Raw genomic sequence first — 24,888 nt, 5'->3', positions numbered from 1 at the left:
GAGGCTGGTGGCTGTTCTCTCCAAACCGGAGCGTAAATAAGCTCAGAAGTGATTTGTTCTATTGTGCATCTTGGTTCTCGAAAGAAATGCTGCCGTAGTGTCCATGCAGCCAATGGCAGGAACACCTTTCTTTTGCATGACACAAGATCTGATAGAAAACCTGCTCCTGTCGCCTCCCGGCAGGACAAAGCCTGGGCGTCTGTGAGAGTGGATAGAACATAGAGGGCCTTACTGGGCCTCCGTGTTCTCCAGATGGCCGAGAAATTATGGACCACTTATTAAAATCCGAGTATCCATCATTTGCTACTCATCGGCAGCGCCTGGCTTTACTTCTCCAAGTTGCCCTTATTAAACAGGTCGTGCCTGTGAGCAGACTCCATTTCATTTTTCTGCTGATATTAACGTTTCCTCATAAATTGTCCTCATGTAGCATATTCTCACTTTTTATCACAGTAAATTGCACTTCCAGCACAGCCCGGGAACCTGTCTCTATTTCATCTGAAGGATCCACAAATGATCTGTAATGAATCTTCATCCCCGGAGGCTGTGGGCTAGCACTCCTGCCCTCCACACGGAGTGGGAAGGCCGCTGGAAAGAGCTGTTTATCTCAGACTTGATCAACAGTGAGGACCCAGGCCAGGGAGGTCTAATGATTGACTAAAAATTGTTCAGTTCTATCAGATTTTTACATGTGTCTAGTCAATTATGCATGCTTTTTTTTTTCACTAACAATGTAATAGTTTGTCTGAGATCAAAGGCAGTGTAAAAACAAAAACAAAAACAAAAACAAAATCAAATACCACCTAACGATGTATACCCTCTCGCCAGTATTACAGTAATACCTTTTAAAATGCCGCTGATTGACCAGACTAGTCCGGAACTTACTGTGTTGTTAAGCAGAATATATGGGAGCTTGCCTCAGGAGTTTAGCACAAATGAAGACACAATTATATCCCCATAGCAAGGCTCTGAAATTTGATCATGTTTCCATCTACTTCCAAAGGTCACGATGTCTTGCATTTATCCACCTTTCAAGTTCACTTTGTTTCATTTCACCTTCTTTCAGATGTGTCGAAGAAGGGTGCTATTTTCCAATACAGGAAGTACTTTGCACAGCACAGTGTTAACCAGAAATCAAGTGCTTATCCAGACTGTGCAAAACAAGGACACAGGTCCCGTGTGCATGGGTTTCTGTGAAGGCAGTACCAAGGGAAGAGAAAAGGAAGAGTAACCTGCTTGTCAGTACCCCCTCTGGCTATTTGGGGCTTCCTTTTTTTGCCCCTGGCTTTTGTCATTATCAGCTTCGGGGAAATATGCAAAAGTGTGGGCCCACCCATTCATTGGTTCCATAGACATCTTTCAGAGCTCCTTGTCTGCTCATTGTCTGCCAGGTGATGTGTGGGGAAGGGTGTCTAGTCCAGGCCTTAGGCCTTAGTGAGGGCCCCTCCCCACAGCTAACTAGAGAACCACCTGATCCAGGGGTTTGGAGGGGTGGGGGGGGATGGGGTGGCAGGAAACTACAGAATCCGGGACCTAACTTCGCAGAAATCCCTGTGTCTTCCCAGATGTTCTATCCAGGCATCCTCACTCTCTGCATTGTCTCCCAGCTTGGCTCTTGCATTTGTGTGAAACATCCCCAGAAGTGACCATAATGGGTTTGTCTTCACATTGGCATGGCACACACTAGAGGGGCTGGTCATGTGCCCCGGTGACACTGACTTGCGGGGAGCCTTTCGGTAGGTCTCCCCATCTGGCTGCTCAGATCAGAAGCCTCTTTCAGCAGCTCGTCATGAGGACTCACTGTGTGCAGGGCTTCCCTCGGGGTCTGGGTAGAGGAGGTGTTCAGAAAGTGCAGCAATTGCTCCCAGTCTACAGATGGTCCTTCCCTCTAGCCTTTTCTAGCCAGCACCTTCCCTGAACTCACAACAGCAGGCTCCGATTCCCCTCAGGCAAGGCCCTCTTAGTGTCCCCCAGAGATGTGTTTGGAAGCGACACAGGCTGAGTTCTGCCACACTTTCTTCCCCAGATGGCCTTGTGTGGCTGGGCGCCATTGCCCCGTCTCTGCCACCCTCCAGCAGCCAACCTGCCCACCAAAACACACATGCTAAGTGGCATGTCCGTGTGCTCAGGGAACTGTGATTCCTGCTCCCGCCGGGGGCCAGAGCCCTTGGCTTCAAGAAAAACTCCAGGAGAGTGGGGGTGAGGTGGGAACGCATGACACATGCTTAGTCATAAGGGGCTGTTTCTTGGGAAGGGCCTGGGACAAGAAATAGAAAGGAAACCCACATATAGGTCAAGATTCCTTGGTGGGACCTAGAAGTAGGGATGGGCCCGTAGTAGGAGCCACCAACTTGGGGAGAACATTAAGGCATTTTCCAGTGAGAACAAAAAGATGGGGCTAAGGTAAACAGGAGAAGGAGCTGGGCAAGAATTTCAGGCCCTTTTCTCAGGGAGGCAGGCCTCTTGGATGCCCAGAGTGACCAGACATAGTTCAGTGATGGCTGTCCTTTATGGGTTTCCTTGTGGTTCTGTGCTATCGCTTCTGAATGTGGGGGCCTGAGCATGGCAGCTGCTTTGCTGATTTCCTTATAAATGGGCTCCTCGATCACCCATGATCTTGTGGCCAGCGACTTCCGTTCTTTGCAGATCCGGGGCACCACACGCCCTCACTCTCCAGAGGCGTGACAAGTACAGAGAGAATTATTCCTAAATAGCATGCTGTTGCAAAGGCTGTGGTGGGTCTTTAAAGTTAGTATGCTACCCATCCTTGGGAAAATGCCAGCTCTGCGCTCCATGGGGGGAATGCTCTGAAATGTTACGGGTTGGGATTTTTAAAAGATGCTAATTGTCGACAAGTTTTCATTATCTCAGGCTCCCAGTGTTGAGGGGTGCCTAGAGAAGTGGCCAACAATTAACACATACATAAATAATCGGTGGCATTTGCACTTTGTGGAATAAATCCTCAGCGATGCGCTGGAAGGCTTCCATGTGGAGGTTTTTTTCCACTCCATTTGTGATTCCTTTAGGCCAAGATAAAGTGAAACGGGCTCATGCTTAAGAAATGCGGGTGGCATAATGGTCTCAGGCTGATGAGTACAAGTTAACCTGGAGAAGGAAGGCATTGTTGCTTGTCACAGCATTTTCTCCGCTATGAGAAAAAAGATCATTTTGTCCCTATTGTCAGGGGCCGGGCCCAGGCCTGAAGGCTTGTGTGCTTGCCCTGACAGCTGATGAGGCCTTTTGAGGAACAGCATGACCGAGAGAAAAGAACTCAAGCTTTGGAGACAAGTTCAAGTCCAGCTCCTGCCAAGTACTAGTGGAGGGCCCTGGGTGAGCTGCGAGGCCAGATCTAGGTCCTGGCTCCCGTCCATGGGAGGGGAATGAGAATGCTGCCTGAGTCAGTAGGCTGTGTGAGGAAAGGGAGGGGTGTGTGTTTTGGAGTGGGGGAAAGGGAGTATTGAAGTATCTGGAGGGGTGCTTGACCAAAGGAGATGGCTCAGACTCGGTCCTGGGTAAAACAGAGGCCGGAGGCACTTCCTGCAGTTGCTAAGAAAAACTGTCCTCTTGGCCTCTTTTTAAGCATTTGGATATTAGAGCTGATCTCCACCTCCATATGGCCAAAGGGACTCTCCCATCCTGTCCATGCGAGCCACCGTGCATCTACCATTCCTGTCAGCTCTAGGGGCTGCTTTCTGTCTAGAGCTTTAGGGAGCTAGGAGCTGGACTTCGGTTTGCACCTACTTCTCTATGGAAGTTGTGGAATCAGGGTGGCTGAGGAGCCAGGACAGGATCCAAATGTACCCTGGCCCCCAGGGGCCCTGCAGGAGGGCATGTTATTGTCCTGTGTCACTTATATTCCAGCTCTGTGATGCACTTGGCCATGGGAAAACTGCAACTGGCCTGTGGTTCAGACAGGGGCTGCTGCTCCTGCAGAAGGGGACGTATTTTCTTCCCCAGGTATGGGAAGGACAACTGCCTTGCACTTCCTTAACCGATGTCTAGCTGTGACAGTGTGTGCTGGTGTATGGGTGTCAGACAAGTGTAGACACCTAGCTCTGCCTCTGGAAGGGATACCCTCACCACTGGCAACCTGTGTCCACCATTCCAGCCCTTTCTATGGGCTGCGTGCCACAGTAAGCATGTGGAGGGGGGTCTCCTATTGAAAGGGGGCTCAAACAGGAGTCAGCTGAACCTTTGGAAGTTTTTACCTTCTCAGCTCTTCTTCTAAAGTTCTCTGTTGGCCAGTCTACTGATGGACATGAGAGCTTGGAAGTCAATCACTGATGGTTTGGCAAAGTCTTGCAAGACTCACAGCAGCAACTTAACCAGGGCTGCCAGTTTGGGTCTACCGAGACATGGTTCCTGCCTCCTGCGGGGTCCAGGTAGAGAACCTGCAGTTGCTCAAGGACTCTGTCACCTGTCACCGCATTGTTTTGAGGATTGTCCCATGGCCATGGTGCCCAGCTCTGGTAGAGAAACCCAACTGCAGGAATGCAACCTCCCTACTTGCTGGAGGCGAGTGACTGGAGCCCACCCTGGCCAGAAGGCCAGCTGCACTCCCTTCCCCACCCATGGAACGGAGGGCCACCCTCTATTTGCCTGGTTAGCTCAGTGCTTCTCTGCTCATGCTGATAGTGCTACAAAGCAGATCTGCTGTAGTGCCAGCGTGAAGGGATCCCCACGTTGTGCTGCCTCAAAGGGTCTGTGGAGTCATGGCAGAGACAGCGCTCATCTCTGGCCATGTTGTGTTTATTGTCAGTCCTCTTGACAGTGTTGGCTCCATGATGGCACGAATGGGGCTGCTGGCTCACACCTGCCTTCCAGAGAGTTAGGACAATAGCTGGTGTGAAGCAGGCACAGTCTATTGAGTGAAGGATGGAATGGATGAGACTATGTACGTCTACCCATTCAAGAAGCCGCTGAATGATGAGCAGGCTGGAGACTTTTGAGTGGAAGGAATGGGAGGGACCTTCCTGTTCACTGCTTATCTATAGTGAGCTCCTTTCCGGGCCAGGAGCCTCATACGTAATTTCATTTAATTCCCATGATAACCCCAGGGTGGGAGGTATTTGTCTCAGGTTGGGCTCCCGGAAGCAGACTCTGAGGCAAGGATTTGTGTGACAATGATTTATTAAGAAGTGTTCCCAGGGGAATTAAAGGATAAAAGAAAGGGAAAGGCAGCAAGGGAGTGGGAATGTGGGACAGGGAAAGGAAGGAAGCCGGAGTGGGTGTGCTTACAAGTGACGCAGTTTGGGCGTGGTCCCACGGAGAGTTTCTGGACCCAGCGGCACTCACACGTGGAGCAGTCCCATCTGGGAACGGGGCAGCTGGGATCTGTATATGTGACGCTATCAGTCCTCCATTAGGGGTGTAAATTCCCAGGCAGCGTGAGAGCTGCGCAGGGTTCCAGCAGCCGGAGCCACGGGTGCCTGCCGCTGGGCGTGAACACACACAGGGAGCCAGTGTGCTCAGAAACCCTAATGGAATTGGGGGGGAACGTGGGCAGAGCATGGAGAGCCCTGTTGGCATTGGAACGCCTTAACAGGCGTGGAGCTGCCGCTCAGGGAGGTGGAATAGCTTACCCAGGAACCCATGGCTAAGCTGTGCCAGAACTAGGATTCGAACACGTTCTGCCTGCCTGCTTCTCCCAACCCCGCTAGCTCTGCCATGGAAGAGAGGGCTTGGCTGCACCTGCCGCAGACATGGCTGGGGAGGAAGACGGAAGGATGGCACTTAGATGGCGAATTAGAGGTGCTGGGAGGGACACTGCCCACTGGGCTGTGAGCATTTAGGGCTCTTCCCATGGAGCTGGCAGCTCTCCAATAACTAGTTGGGGGTTGGGGTTGGAGAGAAGTGTTCCTTCTAAATCTGCAGTAGCTTCTCCTTTCTATCTAGCCCAGCTTCTGTGTAAATTGCATCCTTTGGAAAAGGCTGCAGCCAAGCGCTATTTATCTCTGTGTGGGGGAAAAGAGGCTTAACAAATTAACGGAGCTTAATTGGTGAGGAAAGTAGGACAAGAAAGTTGGCCAGTTGTCCTATGGGGTTTTCTGATCAATTCTCTCCATCAATATCTTTCATGCGTGTATCTGAGACCAGGTGGGACAATTCCTGAGAGGAGCCAGGGTCCCAGCTGTTCCCTGGGACTTCCCAGCATCTGCGTCATGTCCTCTGCACGATGGGAATCTTTGGGTAACAGAGGACCGTTCACCCACACAGGTGCATCTCTACCTTCAGATTTGAAGAACTAAATATTCTGGAGCAGGGCTTCCAGCTGCGGAAGCCAAGAGGCAGGGTTGAAACGATGAAATAACACAGGACCTCAGGCAGATCGCTATTCCTGGTGCACCGGCCTCAAGGAGTGGAGCCCCAAGGTCTGCATTTTTAAAAGGCCCCTAGGAGATTCCTACATGTGGCCAGACTTTCCAATCATTGCTTCAGAACAGCTGTGCTGAGGGGGTCTTGCCCCTCACCCATGGTCAGCCTTCCTGCTGATTCTTAAGTCCTTTCAGGGACATGCTGTTCCCCTTCCACTCAGGCACATCCCCTCCATGAGACCTTACTGCTCCCGAAGCAGCCCGTTCCATCTTGAACCACTCAGAAGGTCAGAAAGTTCTCTCTTCTATTGAGCTGATACTTCCCTCCTTGGTTCCTGGAGACCTTGGTCCTAAACCAACTCTGAGAGCCTGCGAAGAGCAGCTTCATTCTCTCTCAAACACGACAGTGCTTCATGTGCCTAGAGGTGCCTGTACTTTCCCGGCCGCACTCCATGACCAAATCCTGTCTGCGGTGTCCCACGTTGAGTGCGGTGGCCCAGTCGCCAGTGCCCAGCGCCTGCCTTTCCAGGGCTCCTTACTTGGCAGTGTGGCTTCCAAGTTTCATCTCCCCAGATGCCCTATTGTTCCTGGAAACCAAGGGCTTTGAGCTCAGCCTTGTTAAGCTGCCTCTCTTTAGAATCAGTTCAGTGTTGTAGCGTTTTGCGATATAATGACATGCTCCCAGTGCTGTGTCCTATACAGATCTGTTGAGCGTATCACTGGTGTCCTCCACGTGAGCATTAAGGGAATGCTGAGGTGTTGGCAATGGAGGCAAGCCAGAGCCCAGCAGAGTGCTGCAGCATGTTCCCAGAGCACCCTGTGCCCACGCCTCCCTCCCACACCTCCTCCCCAGGGCTTCGGGCTTCTGAAGACATTCCTGAAGGTCTGTGTGGGGAGGCCTTGGGCTGGGTGGCTGGGACTGAACCTGGAGGTGCTCTCTCTTCCCCTCATCTGAGAGTCTGAGGCACCTCAGAAGGCGGCTGGCCTGAAAGTCCTCACAGCTTCTGGGGAAGGGGGGCTAGTGTATAGAGTGAGTAGAATGGGGAGAAAGCATCTTCAGGACATGGTTCCACAGGGGCTTGGCATCTCTGGAGCTCCTTTCTTCCACTACAGGAGAGAGAACACTTGAGGCCTTCTTCCTAGGGTAGGGGACGGAGCAGCCTAGGCATTCTTAGACATAACTCATTTATCCTGAGGAGGAGAGTGTTTCGAGGGGGCATGGCTCGTGAGGAGGAGCACTTGTGTGGCTAGAGAAGATTTTCAGGATCCAAGCATGTGGGGCAAGTCAGTGAATAAGGGTGGAACCTGCAAAGCTTAGGGATGACCACTTCCTGCCTCTGCTTTGTGGGAAAGGCTGGGGACTGGGATGGATGCCATTCCATCTTCTGTATTTACTGCTTCTTGAGATTGAGGACTGAAGATATTGGCAGGAGAGAGGAAGCAAGTGTTATCTAATTTTTTATAGCTGAACAGAGACTGGAGTGGCTAAAAGACAGCCAGTGACGGGAGTCCCCTTCAAGCCAAGTCTAGACTCCCCTCCTCATCTGTCTTCATAGGGGCTGGCACCCTCTCACTTCTGGAGAAGGAGAATTCATGTCCTCCTCCACAGATGGCCCAGAAAGACTCCTCTGTCCACCTCAGTGTCGTGTGGGAGCTATCTGTGAAGGACTGGGCTGCTGGAGCTGGCTGGGGCACTCCCATGGGCTCTCTTTCCACATGCTTGCTGTCTTGGTCAGCAGACCAATTCATTCTCCATGTAGATGAAGTCCTAACAGAAGGGGCACGGGCAGTGCAATGGTCTAGCTCCCACATATGGCTGGGTCGCTGGTGCAGGCAGCGACCTGTACCCCTCTGTGCCTCATGGTTAAGAAAAATGGGTCATATCTCTGTGTACTGGTGAGGAAAGATAGTCTTGATACACTTATAGATAAAAAAATGACAGATGCAACCTGATGTGTAGGTCATGATTCCAGTTTAATAGAAGCAGGTGCCTGATAGGTGTATGTAGATATGTACCACAGCCTTCTAAAAAGGGACACCTCGAACAACCTCTGGAGGATGCATGCAAAGGGATAAATGGGGCATTTTCACCAATTTAGCATGTTTTGAAAAATTTGGGCCAGGGTTTTGGGATGATTTTGAACATTTTTTTCCTGTATTTTTGCAAATAAAAAAAGTAATAAAAATTACATCACACACAAAAACTTACATCACAAAAGTACACACACGCAAAGAGAACAACAATCTGGTAGCTCTCTCCAGGTTCATAGATGACTTGGCACAGTGCCTGGTACTCAGCAAGTCCTTGACACATGCTAACTGGGAGAATTCTTATGGGACATGCTTGACAATGACCGATTCCTTCTCTCCTTTCAATCTGTTGGATTTCCAAATAAAGGGGGGTAAAAGCACCCATAAAAACCTGAAAAACAATAAAAAATGGGGTCCTATCTGCCTTGCCCTCTTATCCTTCCTTCATGTGTTCAATATCAGTATTCATTCACATATTGAACACTATGTTCTGGTTATGTTGTAAGGTTCTGAGACAGAACCGTGACCACCCAAGATGCGGAGACCCCAACTTGGTGAAGTAGATCGGCAATACGAAATAAATAAGCTGCTAACTATTCACGTACCGAAATTGGAAGTGCGATCAATAAATAGAGCAAAGTGCCAGAAGAGAGAATGATGGAGGGGGGTATCACCACCCAGAGACAAGAGTGAGTCAGTTCTATGGGTCTTTTGTGGTTCTTTAGAACTAAAGGCAGCTCTCAGCCCCAGCAGAGGCACCTCTGAGTCCCAGGTGTCGTTCAGCATGGCTGGATGAGGTGCCATACGTCCCTCGTTCCAGATTCCTGATACTCTAGCCTCTGGCAGTCCTGAGAATCATCTCCCAAGCTCCCCTCTAGAAAGGTGCTCTCCAGGAGAGGGGAGGAATGCCCCAATCTGTGACGGCCTTGGGATTTCTGCAGGAACCAGAGCTTTCGACGTGCTCAGGGCTGGTGCATGAGAGCTTGGAAGAACAGCAGGAAATCAGATGTCTGTGTTCAGATGATGCGGTTTGTAACTAAGGCAGCCAGAGCTGACCCCAGGGGATAGCATGTTTTGCAAAGAAAAAAATCTCCAAGAGCAATGTTTATCAAACCCCGTCTCGGCAATCATCCTGCATGTCTGCCAGCTTCTGGCTTGCTTCTGTTCATGTTTGTTTTTTTTTTTTTCTCTCTGCAGGCTGTGGAGACCAACCTGGCTTCCAAGGACAGCCACTGGGTCTTTGTGAATGAGGTAAGAACCCCAGAAGGCCGAGGGGCACAGCCTGCACCGAGCCCCTTCCCCTTGGGAAAGCTCAGGGGGATGCTGTGGGGCCCAATTCTGCCCTGGAGTGCTGGAATGAATTCCAGGGCTCCACTGTAGCACACAGGGGTTCAGAGAGTTGGATGTGACCTGCTGAGATGCTTACCTGGAGCAGGTGGGAACCAGAGAAGGAGTCAAGGCTGGGGTAGATGAAGAATGTAGAAGCCGAAGGGCAGTGGCCTCAGGCATGGAGTGTGAGGAGTGAGAGAGGGCAGCTGGTCAGGGATCAGGGACTGGAGCAATTAGGGCAGGTTAGAAAATGGGGCTCAGAGGGAGTGAGGCAGAGGAATGAGGAGGGGATGGAGGAAGCTGAATTTCATATAGGAGGTTGCAGGTGTGTGTGTTACTTGGGTGAGTGTGTGTATGCATAAGAGTGCATGTGTGTGAGAGTGTGTGAGAACGTGTGTGTCAGCCTGTGTGTGAGCACGTATACGGACATGCGTGTGAGTGTGTCTGTGAATGCACACACCTGTGTGCAGCTGGAGCGGGCAGGAATCTGTATAGCCATTTAAAGGAGGTAAATTGGAAAGCGTCTTCTGTGACAGGCCATCCCACTGCTTTGGGCCCTGGGATGAAGGGGAGCACCGATAGTTCACGGTGGCCTGGTCTGCTCTTTATCAGTGCCCCGTGACTGGCCCTAGCCTCCTCCACACTATGGACATGACATGCGAGTGGCCTGTGACCACCCACCCTGGCTCTCCTCAAGAACCCCCTGTGCCCACATGCCCATTTGGGAAACACCACCAGGGCAGCCTGTGTGACCCCAGCGTGCTGTTAACAGAGCTGATTCTAGAAGGTAGTTCCTGGTGCCCCTTTCAGCAGGCCTTGGGCCCTCAGCTGCTCCTAAATTAACTGATCAATTTCTAATGGGCTCATTCGAGGAGATGCAAAGTTTATTATGTAGGCAATTTATTCTTTTATGATGTGTGTTTCTTCATTAGCTCAGTGCTCTATGGTTGAAAGAGTTCTGGGTGGCTTATTTTAATAATTTTATAGGTAGTATCAGATAGTAACTCTTGCAAGGCCTACTTTTCATGGCTTTTCTCCATAAATTCACATCTAATTAGCTCTTCAAGCCAGGCCAGTTGGAGACATGCATGGTAACTGTCCATTTACCTTGGGTTGTGGATAGTTGTGCTCCTAATGAGGAGGGACATGGTGGCCACCGACCTGTTCTTCAGAGCCTGGTGGAGTGTTCCTGGGTCCTGGGGAAGTTCTGATCCTCTGGGCTTCACCAGCTTCTCTCCAGGTTTCTCAAATCTGGGTTCCTTTGTCCCAGAGAAGGGAGCATTTCACGTGCCTCTTAGGGCAAATGTCTGGTGCTGGCTGCAGTTTTATGGTGACTTCTCCAAACCTGATAGCCAGTGTCTCTCTGTTGCCAGACTTCAAAAATGGCTCTACTTTTATGTTTCTTACTTGCATTTTTTTCCTTCTCTGTATCTGACCCTCTCCAGGGTCCTCTGTCCCTCCTGATTCCTTCTTCAGGGCTGGGGGTAACTTAGGCATGGCTTGTGGTGACATGCCCGCAAGGGCATTGCTGTGGCAACTGGACCCCAGGAAGGGTTACCAGGAAGGGTCAGGTGTGGACACGGATATCAGCCACACTGGAACAGCCTCACCCAAGAAGATTGCTACATGACTCCCTTGGCTACGTGTGTCCTCCTCCAGAAGTGACCTCTCCTGCTTTTCGGCTTCCTTTTCTATGGGGAGGCTCTTCCTCTTGAGAGTGAAGGATATAGCCTACTCTATCTTGATCACCCATTATGTGCCAGGCACTTGTCAGGGCATTTTATGTTTGTCCTCAACAACAATCCTGTATAACAATTGTTATCATCCCCATTTTACGGAAGGGAAAGAGTAGGCTCAAGAGGTTAAACATTTTCCCGAGGTCGTACAAGTATTCAGTGGTGCATTTGGGACTCTGCAGGAAGACTATCTGACTTCCAAGCCCTTTCTGCCAAAGGACGTCATCATGCACGAGGCCCTGACCGAGATCCTTAACTTGTGTTTGGGGTCTGATTCTGTAAGGCCAGCAGGTAGGGCTCAGGTATGCCACTGATGAAGACACTCCTGGCTTTCTTGTCAGCTCATGGACGTTCTTGAAGTTTATGATCTGAAGGTTGGTTCCCCCTATAAAGCTTGGACCCTTGGACCCCAGTGTGGTCTCTAGTTAATGACCAAGATGTTCTCTTAATTGCATGTAGACGTATTGTCAGGATACAGTCATATTCAGAACTTCCCTTTCCTGTTACAGTCTAGCCCTACTGGAAACAAGATTCTTGTTACTCAGTTGATAGCCGATAGTCATATCATTCTGGGCTCTTTCTAAATACAGAGCCATGGACAAATTTTCCCAGTTGCTTTTCTGTTTGTCATACATGATAGGTAAAATAAGGTGGAAAGAAGAGAAGTAGGGGAAGTCCTTTGTGGTTCCAACATGGTCTCCAGAATTCAGAACCTCTCCTGGGGCCCCATCTTCTCATTTCTTGAACTGCCTCCCACTTCTCTGGAGGAAGTTCAGTTTGTCTAACAGGGTTGGGTTTATGTCTCTTGGTTCCACATCTTTCCACGGGAAGGCCTGCCCTGTGGTCCCCAGCTCTGCTCCAGCTTCTCTCATTCCTCATAAACTCTGTTCTCCAGTTTCTTGCCCTGTATCTGATTCGCTTATCGTGTTTTCCTGTATTCAAGATAAACACACAATGGCACAGGCCTTTGTTGTTTTGTTTTTATTTTTTTCCTTAACGGGGTGGTTTTCTTAAAATATCTACCCCTTCACTGGTGAATATTGGTGTTGTATGTTTGAGGTCTGTTTCATTTGGAGAGTGGGTAATTGGATGCAGAGAAAGGCTTGCGAGTATATGAGCCTCACTGACAGTGTCTAGTTTCTGCAGGTCTCTGGGTTTGACTGTGGGGATACTGGCAAGCAGATGTGCTTTTGGGTATAAACTATATTTTTATTGATCGGTTGAATTATATGTTAGCTTGGAGGAGGGTAGGGATTTGAAAGAACTGTGGAAAGCTAAGTGAACAACTAATTAAGGTGGCTACTAGGTCATGAGTCCCTTGAAGACATGGCCAGAATTCAGCTCGTCACTGAATTCCCAGTGCCCCCATGCGAGGAGTATATTCTTAGAAAGATTTGGTTGAAGGTAAGTCAATATACTTAGGGTAGAGCAAGTTTCTTTGAAGAGCATTTCCCAGGAGGCCTTCAAGGAAAGCCAAAGGCAACAATTAAACTGAAGACTCGGGGATGGAGGGGACCACTCTGGGTCATTCATCAGAAACTGCCAGTTGAGGACCAGTCAGACTTGAACATGGATGAGCTAGCCGGTTTCTGGAACCTCTTCTCTTGCTGCTCCAGAGTACGTCCTCTCCATCTGGCTTTCAGCAGATCCCAGGTGAGCCAGTGCTTAGGACAGGTGTCCTCAATGCCAGGTGGAGTCAGAGAATGGCCTCTCCATGAGGATCTGTCTCTTGGGAACCTTTGGGGGGACATTCTTTTATGGAATATATATACAAATTTCCAGACTCTTCCAAAACTAAGCTTGATTGGGACTCTGGTGCTCTGTTTATTGCTGAACAGCTCAGATTGTTAGATTGATTCTTTCAGACATGGGACCAAAGCATGTTTTGATGGAAATGGTTGCAGATGTTTAGAAAGTACTGCAGAAGCTCATACATAACCCTTGTGCTTAGGTTTCTCATTAAGTGAGGCTCTGAGCTGTGGTCTGTGGAAGAGACAGAGTTGGAAGGCCCCTCACATCCCTGCCCCATTTCCAGCAAATGTCAATGACCCCCACATCCCATGTTCATTCCAGACATTGCCTCTGCGCTCCAGACCCAGAGATCCAGATGCCTTCTGGAGTCAGCTGCTTGGAAACCTCTTGACCACCTCTAGCTCAGTGTGTCTTCCTCTAAACTCATCAATACCCCATATCCGGTTCTCACTCAGTGTTCCAGTCCCAGGAGCCAGTACCCCCTCCACATCTTCTGGTTGGCCCACTATGCAGTGGAGAAAAGCCAACATTATGGGCCCTGCCTCAGAACCTGTCGAGGATTACTCTGACCACACCTGTGCACCCTCATTTACTTTTTACCCTTCTTCTTTTTTTTTTAAATTTTTAATTTTCTATAAACATATAATATATTTTTATCCCCAGGGGTAAAGGTCTGTGAATCGCCAGGTTTACACAGTTCACAGCACTCACCATAGCACATACCCTCCCCAATGTCCATAACCCCACCCCCTTCTCCCAACTTCTCACTCCTGTGGCTCATCCCTGCAAGTAGATGAGTGACTTATTTCCTATATTTATTTTCTCCTCCTGGCTCTAGATTTTGCTTTTTTCCTGGCATGCTCTTCCTGAATTGCTGTTTGCCGAGGACTTACCTTTCCTGCAGGGGTCTGCTAAACCTCTCCTTTGCTAAATGGTTTTCCTGGATTTCCCCAGTATTCATTCTCCTATGGCCCTCCTTGGCCCAGCTATGATACATTGGGACTTTGGTGCACGTGCCTGATTCCCTGAGCCACCTGTAAGTGTACCTCCTTTCCTTCAGGCTTCCTAGAGTTTCCAACACGAGGGACTCACACATAGGCTCCTCCTGCTGCTGGTCTGCTTCCTGCTTCCTCACCTTCACTCTGCTTGTCTAACTGCCAGTGTGTGGGAGAAAAGGATTTATAACCATTCCAACCCTTTACATATGCAGAAAGCCATCATCCTGCTCTGTGAGCTACAGTTGTCAGCACCCCCTTTCCCTGTGCTTGCGTGTCCCATGGGGTACAAGCTCTTCCTTTGAGGTGCTCCCCCCGGCCCCTGGTCCAGGCCATTAGCCAATGACAGGGCAGCCAAGGAGAAAGGCAGAGGAAATGCTGGCCGGGTTCCTACAGCAGTCTCCAAATGGCATTTGGGAACATATGTTCTGCTAATCTCTAGGTGCTTTGTGGAAAAAGGCTTCTGTGATCAAAGAGGGTGGCTAAGTTCAAGTTCAAGAGTGAGATACAGGTGTCTCCTGCAGGCCTCTTCAGTCTCAGAGGCAGGCCTTGCTTTTTAGGGTCGAGGCTGTGCACTCTGTCGGCTGCATATGCTTTTGTTCCAAACGCACTCGGGCTTTTTCTCTTGATGTACTTTCCTCCACTCTTGAATGGGTCATTGAAAGGCGGTGGAGTGTCAGGGCCCACAGGATGGAGTTCATTCCTCCATGTGACTCATGATGTTGTTCAGGAGTCGACCCCAGAGTTCTCCCTGGTCTTAGTTTCTTAGTTTATGCCCCCCATACAGAGCTGCCCTGAGATCACCACCAGCACCTGACATGCAGGGTCATCCCAGTGTCTGGACCTCTCCAGCCAGCCTTTGCCCAGAACGCCCTTGTGTTGTTGGCCCTCGAGCTTCAACTCCCACCTTGTTGCTTTCACTATTTTGCCCCCATCACCTACTCTGTGAGGATCCTCCAGGTGCAGACCTTGACCTGGCCTAGAGGGAATTTCCCTCAATGGTCCAGAGAATGAACATCAGTCCAGACTTCCAAATCTTCCCTACCCTGCCCCCAACACACACTGAGTTAAAGCACATAAAAATGAGATTAGGCTACACACGAATAATGTGGGGGAAGGAAATGCTAATGCACTAATTGAAGAAAACAAGAAGAAAGACCATGATATGAATGAAGAATCAAATAGCTTTAAGAAATCTCTATTTGGGACACAGAGAGAGGTCGGGAAAAGATTTAATTTTTTTTCTTCCTTTCATTTTGAAGACTCCGATTCTGTTTGGATATTAAGTCCCTGTACCATTTACTGTCTACAAATTTAATTTAGTAACACTCCAAACCAATTATGTTTGTTGTAATTGAGCTGATTGTTTGTCTCCTCAGCCCCACTGAGGAGCCCTGGAGGACAGGGACCACATCCCACCCACCTCTGTAGCCCCAGCTGGAAACCTGGAGCAGAGATTAGGAGTCACCATTTATCAGACTTTGCAGTTCTGGCACTGTTTTTCCAGCATCGCTCCCTTCATCTATTTTTTTTTTTTTCGTACTTAGAAGTGTATAGCTTTATTGGGGTTTAATTCACATACAATAAATGCACATATTTAATGTACAATTGACGTTTGACATATGAGTGCACCATGAGCTGTGACCACAAGGAAGAAAGTGAACATGTCCATGACCCAGAAAGTATTCTTCTGCCCCTTGGTAATCCCACCCCCAGCCCCATCATCTCCCACTCACCAGACAATTACTGATCTGTTCCCAGCGCTATAGATTATTTATATTTTCGAGAGTTTTACGTATATGGAATCATACAGTATGTACTCTTTTTTTTTTTCTGTTTTGCTGTGGCTATTTCCATCCAGGTAATTATTTTAACATTCATCCATATTGCAGTGTATACCAGTAGTTCCTTTTCTTAATTGATGAAGGGTATCCAAATGTACAGATGCATCACAATTTGAATATCTCTTTATTCATCGATGGACATTGGAATTGTTCTAGATTTTTAGTGATTACAAATAAGGCTGCTATCAATGTCCATGCACAGGCCTTTGCATGGACATTTACTTTCATTTTTCTTGGGTACATATTTACAAGTGGAATTGCTGGACCATGTGGTAGATGTACGTTTAACTTTTTAAGAAATTTTCAAGTTGGGTGAGAATTCCAATGGCTCCACATTGTGTTAAGTAGTTGGTTTGATCAGGTTTTTGATATTAGCCATTGGACTGGTATGTAATGGTTCCTCATTATCATTGTAATTTTAATTTCCCTAAGGACTCATGATGCCGAGCATCTTTTCTTGTATCTATTTGCCATCTATATCTGTATTTTTCTTAGTGGGGTGGGGGAAAGCTGAGATCATCGATTTGAGAACTTTTTCTTTAGTGCTATTAACTTCCCCTGAAGTGATTTAATGGCATCCCCTAATTTTGTTATGTTGTGTTTTCACTATTACTCAGTTTAAAGTATTTTCTGTATTATCTTTTGGTTTCTTCTTTGACCCATGGGTTGTTTAGAAGTATATTGTTTAGTTTCCAAATATTTGGGGATTTTTAAAGGATCTCTCTCTTATTGATTTTTAATTCAGTTTCATTATTGCCAAAAAACATAGTTTCTATTACTGGCATCTTTTAAAATTTATTGAGACTTACTTGATAGTCTAGTATATTGTCTTCCTAGATAAATGCTTTTTATGTACACTTGAAAAAGATGTGTTATCTATTGTTGTGTGGAATGTTCTATAAATGTCAATTAGGTCAATTTAGTTGGTAAGATTGTTTATGTCTTTTGTATCCTTGATTTTTTTGTCTACTTGTTCTATCAATTATTGAGAGAGGAGTATCAAAATATTCAACTTTAATTGTGAATTTGCCTGTTTCTCCTTGCAGTTATAGCTTAATGTATTTTGAAGCTTTGTTACAAGAGGCATAAATGTTTAGAATTTTATGTCCTGTTGATTAATTGATCTGTTATCATTACAAAATGACCTTCTTTATCCTTCTGCTCTGAAATGTTCTCCACTCTGAAATATAATTTGATGTTACTGCAGCTATTCCAGATTTATTTTGACTAGTGTTAGCCTAATATATCTTTTTCCATTCGTTTACTTTTAACCTACTTGTTTCTTTGTGTTTAAAATACAACATGTTTCTTGAAGGCCATTCATACTTGGATCTTGCTGTTTTATCTGTTATAACACTCGGCCTTTTAATTGCAGGGCTTACATAATTTACATTTAATGTGAGAATTGCTATGATTAGTAGGTATGGTTTTTTCATCTGGAAACCAAATGAAGAAACCATTTCTTCCTTCCTTCCTTCCTTTTTTCTTTTTTTAAAGATTTTTCCTTATTTATTTGAGAAAGGGAGAAAGAAAAAGAGAGCATAAGCAAAAGGGGCAGAGGAAGAGGGAGAGAGAATCTTAAGCACCCTGCGCTGAGCATAGAGCCTGACGTGGGGCTCGATCTCATGACCCTGAGATCATGACCTGAGCTGAAATCAAGTCAGAAGCTGTCTTGTGACTTAACTGTCTGTGCCACCCAGGCACCCCTGAAGAAACTGTTTCTAAGTGGGGGGAGAGACCACTGATGTCAAGTGCTGCCGTCATGAGGATGTGATGACATAGGGGGTTAAAGGTGGGATGGAGTTGGAGAACCAAGTCCCCAGGTACTTAATGTGTATTATTCCATTTTACAGATAAGGAAACGGGGGCTCAGAGAGATGGGTTGACTTTTCAATGTCACTTAGGAAGTGGCAGAGTCAGGATTTGAACTTAGGGGTGGGTGACTCCAAATTTAAAAAATATATACCCTCTGCCATGCTGCCTCTCCCTTACCCTTCCGCCTCATACTTAGCACTAACTAAACACTAAATGCATGGCTGCATGACTGAATACCAGTCACATATGAATGTTTTCATCATTTGGAAGTGGTGGAAAGTCTTATTATAAAACTTTTATTATTTATTATTAGAGTTCTTCCCTTCGGGTGATTTTACATATTAGCACCTTGTTTTCCTAGACCTTCTGTGGAAACGATGAAGCTCTCCTACAAAAACTTGCAAGATTAAGCTAATACACATCCCATGAGTAGTATTTGAAGGGAGCAAACCCTATTTACTAGAAATGTACTTCCGCTCTCTACTCAGAATGAATCTATTTTCCTTTCTCAGCCCAAAAGGAATCTGTGAAATTTAACACTTGTGGTGACAAATATATGAGGAAATTGTCATTGTGGGACATCCTTCTTTGGCCCTTTTCAAAGCCCCATGGGAAGGGTGCTTAGAGCTGCACTGATGGGTTTGGGATGGTATTAGAGAACAGTGACATACCATCGTGTTTTAGATCAGTCACCATGGATACCTCTTTGACTCTGGACAAACTGTTTTACTTCCTTCCTTGAACCTTGTTTTCTTCATCTGCTCAGTAGGGTTCCTGAGAGCTACCTCTTAAGACAGGTTTGCAGATTAAATGAGATAACTCACCCCAAGTGACCCATCACAGCGGTCTGGCCTATAGCAAGCACTCTTGAAGGAGAGTTCCTCTTAACAAATCACTACTGTCCTGTGGGAAAGTTCATCTATGGAATTTAATCAAGGAAATATGTACCAGGTCAGTGCATGACTTTATGAGGAGTGCCAGGGGATGGAGACATGGCTTGACTCATCGAGGTGAACCTGAGTTATAATATTTCTAACTGTGTGTTAGGCTTGCTGGGGCCCTAGTTCTCCCTTTCAAACTCCTACACACCCTTTAAAATTCAGCCCAAATGACCCTCCCCTTACTTTGCAACACCTATGAATTGCTTCCATACCTTTCTTTATTCCAGACACCCCAAAGAACTCGGGCTGTGATTCTTCGGTGGTCCTTAGCTCTTCCCCCATGTCCTGTCCCCCTACCAGAATCTGCCACTCTTGCCAATCTGTAATTCATTTCTCATGCATGTACCAAATACCTGTGAGGTGCTGGGGATGCCCATACACCTTGGAGAGATGCCCATACACCTGGTACTCACCTTCAGAGAATTGATGGTGTCATGGGAGAGAAGAGTGTGCTCATGGATCACTGACCTACAGCAGCTAGGCAATGCTTGTAGAGGCCACTCCAGATCCTCTGTGATTTGCAACCAAGTTCAAGCTCCCTGCAGACAGAACAGCTCATCCAAATTCCTACCAGTGGCATGGAATCAGACTCCATGTTTTAGATGTGAGTCAACTGTCCCCAACAAGTACATTGTCGTTTTGCAGAGTTTTGACAGAAGGATGCTTGGGAAAGGGAGTGCTGACACTTAGGGAGTTTTAAAAATAGCTTTAATTACCGCGTGCAGCAAATGTATCTGAAAACTAAAGGTTAGTGTTTACCCTTGTGCATTCCTATCCATTGCTTTTCCCACAAATGGGTTCTGATGGATTCCGATGAACTCAGTACTTGTGCCAGAAAGATCCTATTATCTGTGCCTTCTACCCTGTTATTACACCTCCTTTGCCAGGCTGGATAATCACCATGTACCACATGGAGAGGCGAGAAGTCAGCACGTGTGCGCATGCGTGCACACCAAGGGCTGCTGCCTTTGCGCAGCGTGGGGGGCTTGCAGGCCCTTCGCAGGAGTGTGTTTTCAGAACCAGAGTGTGGAAGCAGAGGTGGAGGCCGAAGACAATTCAGACCAGAGAAACTTCTCCTGAAGTGTCTCAAATAATGTTTGAGGGCTCATAGAGACCGGAGGCTTGGTTTGGGTTATTTTTCCCACTGTCTCAAACCAGAGGATGTTCTGTGCACTGGGGCCACGTGTGTCTTAGAGCTGTTGGAGAATCCCAAATGAATACTGTCAAATTTCAGAAAGGGGAGTGAAGAAATCCTTTATTTGTCAGTGACCAGAACTAGGATGTGGTTTCTTGCAGCCTTGCAGACTGGCTTGTTGGCTGCAGAAGTGATGAGGGGCTGCGTCAGGTGCTCCCTGTGCCTGGTACTCCTCCCTGGTTAGGTTCAGAGTGGGGCTCCTGGGCAAGAATTGGGGAAGAGCCCACTTTCTGAGGCCAGTGGGGGTCTTAATGGCCTCCTCTCTACTTAGATCTCTGCTTATTTGCTCTGGGGCATTGCAAGAACAGTGAACCGGGTTGTTACCTTCAAAAGCAGGGAAACTTACATTTGAGTACCTACTGTGTGCAGGCCCTGCTTTGGAGCCTTATAGACGTTATTTCAAAACAAATTATATTTATCCATGAAATCTCACTTAAAAGTATTTTGAGAGAAATTTCAGAATCCATTCAAAGTAAGAATTTTCAGTGCTCGCTTTGGCAGCACGTATATAAAGTGTGGATTTTCAAAGTAAGAAATTTGAACCTGTTTATAATAGGTGTCTTCCTCCTTGCCCTCGTAAAGGTCGAGCAAAGGTCCCTGGATTCTGTTCTGTCAGTATTAATCATAGAAAATCTCTGTAGATAGATACTCAGGAAGTTCCAACACTTAGGGTCTCGAGCCTGGGCATGGTGATTTTTTCCCCTTTTCTGGGTGTGAAAGACCCCACACATTGAGCATAGCCTTCCCAAGTGACTATGACTACCAGCTAGGGGCGCCTGGGTGGCCCAGTGGGTTAAAGCCTCTGCCTTTGGCTCAGGTCATGATCGCAAGGTCCTGGGATCTTGCCCCGCATTGGGCTCTCTGCGCAGCAGAGAGCCTGCTTCCTCCTCTTTCTCTGCCTGCTTCTTCTCTGCCTACTTGTGATCTCCATCTGTCAAATAAATAAATAAAATCTTAAAAAAAAATGACTACCAGCTACTCCTTTCTGACACCCTGCCTTGGATTAATGTGTATCAGGGGATGGGTAGACCCACAGATCCCTCTTCTGTCTCCTTCCCATCTCAATGGGAAGTTTCCTGGCTCAAGCCACTTAGACCACTCCCATACCCTAAGCCACAGAGGCTTCCCCACCAACATCACTGCCAAGTTCACGTATTTGCTGAAAGAAAATATCTTGGGAGAAAGAAGAGCATAAACTTTCTAGAGCATAGGGTGTTGCTTGCTCCTGTGTGTGTACATGGGCACATGCATGGTAGTGAGAGAGGGACAGGGATAGAAGGAAAGCAGTGGAAAATTGCTCTTTTATTGGTGACTCTTCTACAATAGTAAAACAGAAGACAGATTAGCATGCTAATAATAATAATCCTTTCCAATAGCCTTATATATGTAGTTTATTTTGCCAAATTGAGGTTTCTCTGTTGTGTTTTGTATCCTACTGCTTTCAATTAATAATGTGTAATTCACATTTTATCATGTCAGTAGCTAGCATGGGGAATAATATTTAATGGTCTTGTAGAAGTCTGTCATCTGGAGGAATCATAATTTATGCAAATCATCTCCATTTTTTGAAACTTAGGGTAATTAATGCTGTTGTATATAATGCTGCAATTGAGCATTGTACCTGGGTCTTGTACCTGGGTCTGTTGTGTCTCTGATTCCTGGTGATGGTAAGAATACTGTTCCAAGGTATGGGAACTCTCAAGGAGCCTGAGCTCCTTTCATCAGACTACTCTGTCTCATCCCACGCTTTTGTCTTGTGAACATGAATATAACCGTTGTTCATCTTTACCCATATTATAGATAAAAAGGCTCACTGCGTTGTGTTCATTTGTATTTCTTTGCTTATTAGCCAAGCCAAACACTTTGAACATTAAGGATTTTGATCAGACTTCTTTCTAATTTTGTGACTTAGCTCCTCATGTCCTTTGTGCAGATGTATTCATCCTTTTTTATGTGACTGGATCCTTACAGTGACCTTCTGAGACAGCTATTACTAACCCTGGAGTCAAGAGTACAAACTTGAGGGTCAGGGAAGGTCTAAGGTATCATCACCATATGAAGACAAGCAGAAATTTTCAGCTCACATTGATTTTTTTTAAACATTGTATTTATTTGAGAGAAAGAGAGAGAGAGAGAATGAATGAACAGGAGAGTGAAAGAGAATCTGAAGCAGTCTCCACACTGAGCAAGCCCAGCATGGTGCTCGATCCCACAACCACGAGACCACTACCTGCGTTGGATACTCAGCCGGCTGAGCCCCCCAGGTGCCCCAAGCTCATATTGATCTTGTTCATTGTGGTGCTGCCTTTGAGCCAGCCTAATCCTACATTAAAGGAAGATACAGGTTCATTTATGTATTTTAAGGGTCAAAATAAGTTGTATGTAATTTAAGGGTCAAAATAAGTCTTCCAGTTCTTATATTGGATTAGAGCATTTTAGTTCCTGAATCAAAACTGGGTTTTGCAACTTAAAGTGACATCAGGTTTTCTATTAACCATAGATAATAGACAGAAAGTTGTGGCACTTTCTCTAATTTGTATCCAATAGAAGGGAATGAGCAATGCCAATGGGCCCATAGCAGGCTCATAAAGTAGTTTTTATGATACAATGCAGAGAAGCTTATAAGTCCCTGGCTCTGTTTTGTGGTATTTGTCAATGGCTCCAGGGAAGCACCTTTGAGAAGACTTGCAGTGAGGGAGTAAGAACCCTCCTTTCTCTTATGGGGAGTGGAAGCATGTCCATGTTCTCTTTTCCTCCTCAAAGAAATGTTCCTCACTAAATCCTCTTTCCCTCAATTTTGACTCTTCTGGTTGTTGTTTTTGTTCTTGTTTATAGCCTCCTTGTACGTGAGAATATTAAAATGTTAATATAAAGTATAGTTGACATTAAAAATACCACATAATTTGATGTTATGATTTGGAGGTTTTTTTTTTTTTTAAAGATTTTATTTATTGGGGCACCTGGGTGGCTCAGTGGGTTAAGCCGCTGCCTTCGGCTCAGGTCATGATCTCAGGGTCCTGGGATCGAGTCCCGCATCGGGCTCTCTGCTCAGCAGGGAGCCTGCTTCCCTCTCTCTCTCTCTCTCTGCCTGCCTCTCCATCTACTTGTGATTTCTCTCTGTCAAATAAATAAATAAAAAATCTTTAAAAAAAAAAAGATTTCATTTATTTATTTGACAGGGAAAGAGCACGAGAGAGAGAGAGAGAGAGAGAGAGCACAAGCAGGGAAAGAAGACAAAGGGAGAAGCAGGCTCTCTGCTGAACTGGGAGCCTGATGCAGGACTTGATCCTAGGACCCTGGGATCATGACCTGAGTAGAAGGCAGCCACTTAATTGACTGAGCCACCCAGATGCCTTGATTTGGAGTTTTGACATATACACTTGTAAAACTATGACCACGGTTATGATAATACACCTTTCTATTACCACAAAAGATGTCCCCATGTAACCAGTTTCTCTCTCTCCACTGCAATCCCAGGCAACATCTGATATATTTTCTGTCAGTGTAGATTACTTTGCATTTCGAGGACTTTATATTAATGTAATCATACAGTACATATTCTCTGTCTAGCTATTTTCACCTAACATAATTTTGAGATGAATTCATGTTGTTAATGTAGATTGATGGTTAATTTTTGTATATGGTGTGAGGTAAGGGTTGAGACTAACTTTTGCTTTGTTTTGATTTATTTCTGTGGATGAATATTTGATTGTTTCCCACCATTTGTTGAAAATAATCTTCTTTCCCCTTTGGGTCATTTGTAGAATATCAATTGGCATTCAATGTTTGGATCTATTCCTAGATTCTCTCTTCTGTTTCATTGACCTATATGTCTATCTTCACGTCAGTGCCGCACTTTCTTCATAACAGTAGCTTTCTGAAATCAAGTGGAGTAAATTTTCCACCTTTTCCTTCTTTAAAAATCTGCATTAAGCCTTCTATACCCTTCACATTTTCATGGGGCTGGGACTAGGATGAGACAAGCAAGGGATCTGAGGCACAAAATTTAGGAGGGAATTCACCCTCAAGTTTGTGTAAGCACCACAGCTTAGTTCTGGCCCTGCATTTCCAAACAGATTTTAGGAAAAGGCCTGCTAGGATTTTAATTTCATTTGTATTGAATGTAGAGATAATCTGAAGGAGAATTGAGAGCTTCATAATATGGAGTCTTCAGATCCTTGAACAAGGCTTTTCTTTTCATTTATGTATATCCTCCTTAATTATTTTCAGCAGTGTTCTGCAGTGTTAAATAAATAGGTCTTGTTAAATTCATCCTTACATTTCTAATATTTTTGACACGATTGTAAATGGTGCTGCTTTTTCAATTTAAGTTTACAGTTGTTTGTTGCTAGTGTGTAGAAAATACAAATAATTTTTGAATATTGACCTTATATCTCACAATCTTGCTAAACTTACATACTGGTTTTAATGGCTTTATTTGCAGATTTACTGAGATTTGCTCTACAGACAATCATGTTACATATGAATAAAGACAGTTGTACTTCTTCCTTTCTCATCCAGATCTCTTTGATTTCTTTTTCTTGCCTTATTGCACTGGCTAGAACCTCCAGAGCAATGTTGAAAAGAAGTAATAAGAGTACACATCTTTGTTTTTTTCCTGATTTTAGGGGGATACCTTCAGCTTCCTGCTATTATTTATGATGTTACAAATAGGTTGGTCATTGATACACTTAATCAGGTTGCAGTTTTCTTTTATCCTTGGCTTACTGAGCATTTTAAAAAAAAATTTTTTTATTACTGAGCATTTTTAATAGAATTAGTAATTGGATTTTGTCAAATGTTTTTTTATGCATCTATTGATATATTCACATAGTTTTCCTTTTTTTGTATTCTGTTGCTATGGAGTACTAAATTAATTCATTTTGAAGTGTGAAACCAACTTTACAGTCCTGAGATGAATTCCACTTGATCATGA

General features: G+C 45.9%; 1 protein-coding gene across 2 annotated transcripts in view; it reads left to right on the top strand.

Moving 5' to 3' along the window:
* Positions 1–24,888, top strand: part of GRID1 (glutamate ionotropic receptor delta type subunit 1) — a 691,195-nt gene that overhangs the window by 424,967 nt on the left and 241,340 nt on the right. For both annotated transcript variants that reach the window (XM_082717985.1, XM_082717986.1), the window contains exon 5: positions 9,543–9,596. In XM_082717985.1, coding sequence (XP_082574111.1) covers positions 9,543–9,596 — 54 coding nt within the window. The remainder of the gene's footprint in view (positions 1–9,542; positions 9,597–24,888) is intronic.

Source organism: Mustela nivalis (assembly GCF_964662115.1).
Source record: "Mustela nivalis genome assembly, chromosome: 2".
Lineage (NCBI taxonomy): Eukaryota > Metazoa > Chordata > Mammalia > Carnivora > Mustelidae > Mustela > Mustela nivalis.
The sequence above is the reverse complement of the archived record's forward strand: the minus strand, read 5'-3'. Positions and strand labels throughout refer to the sequence as shown.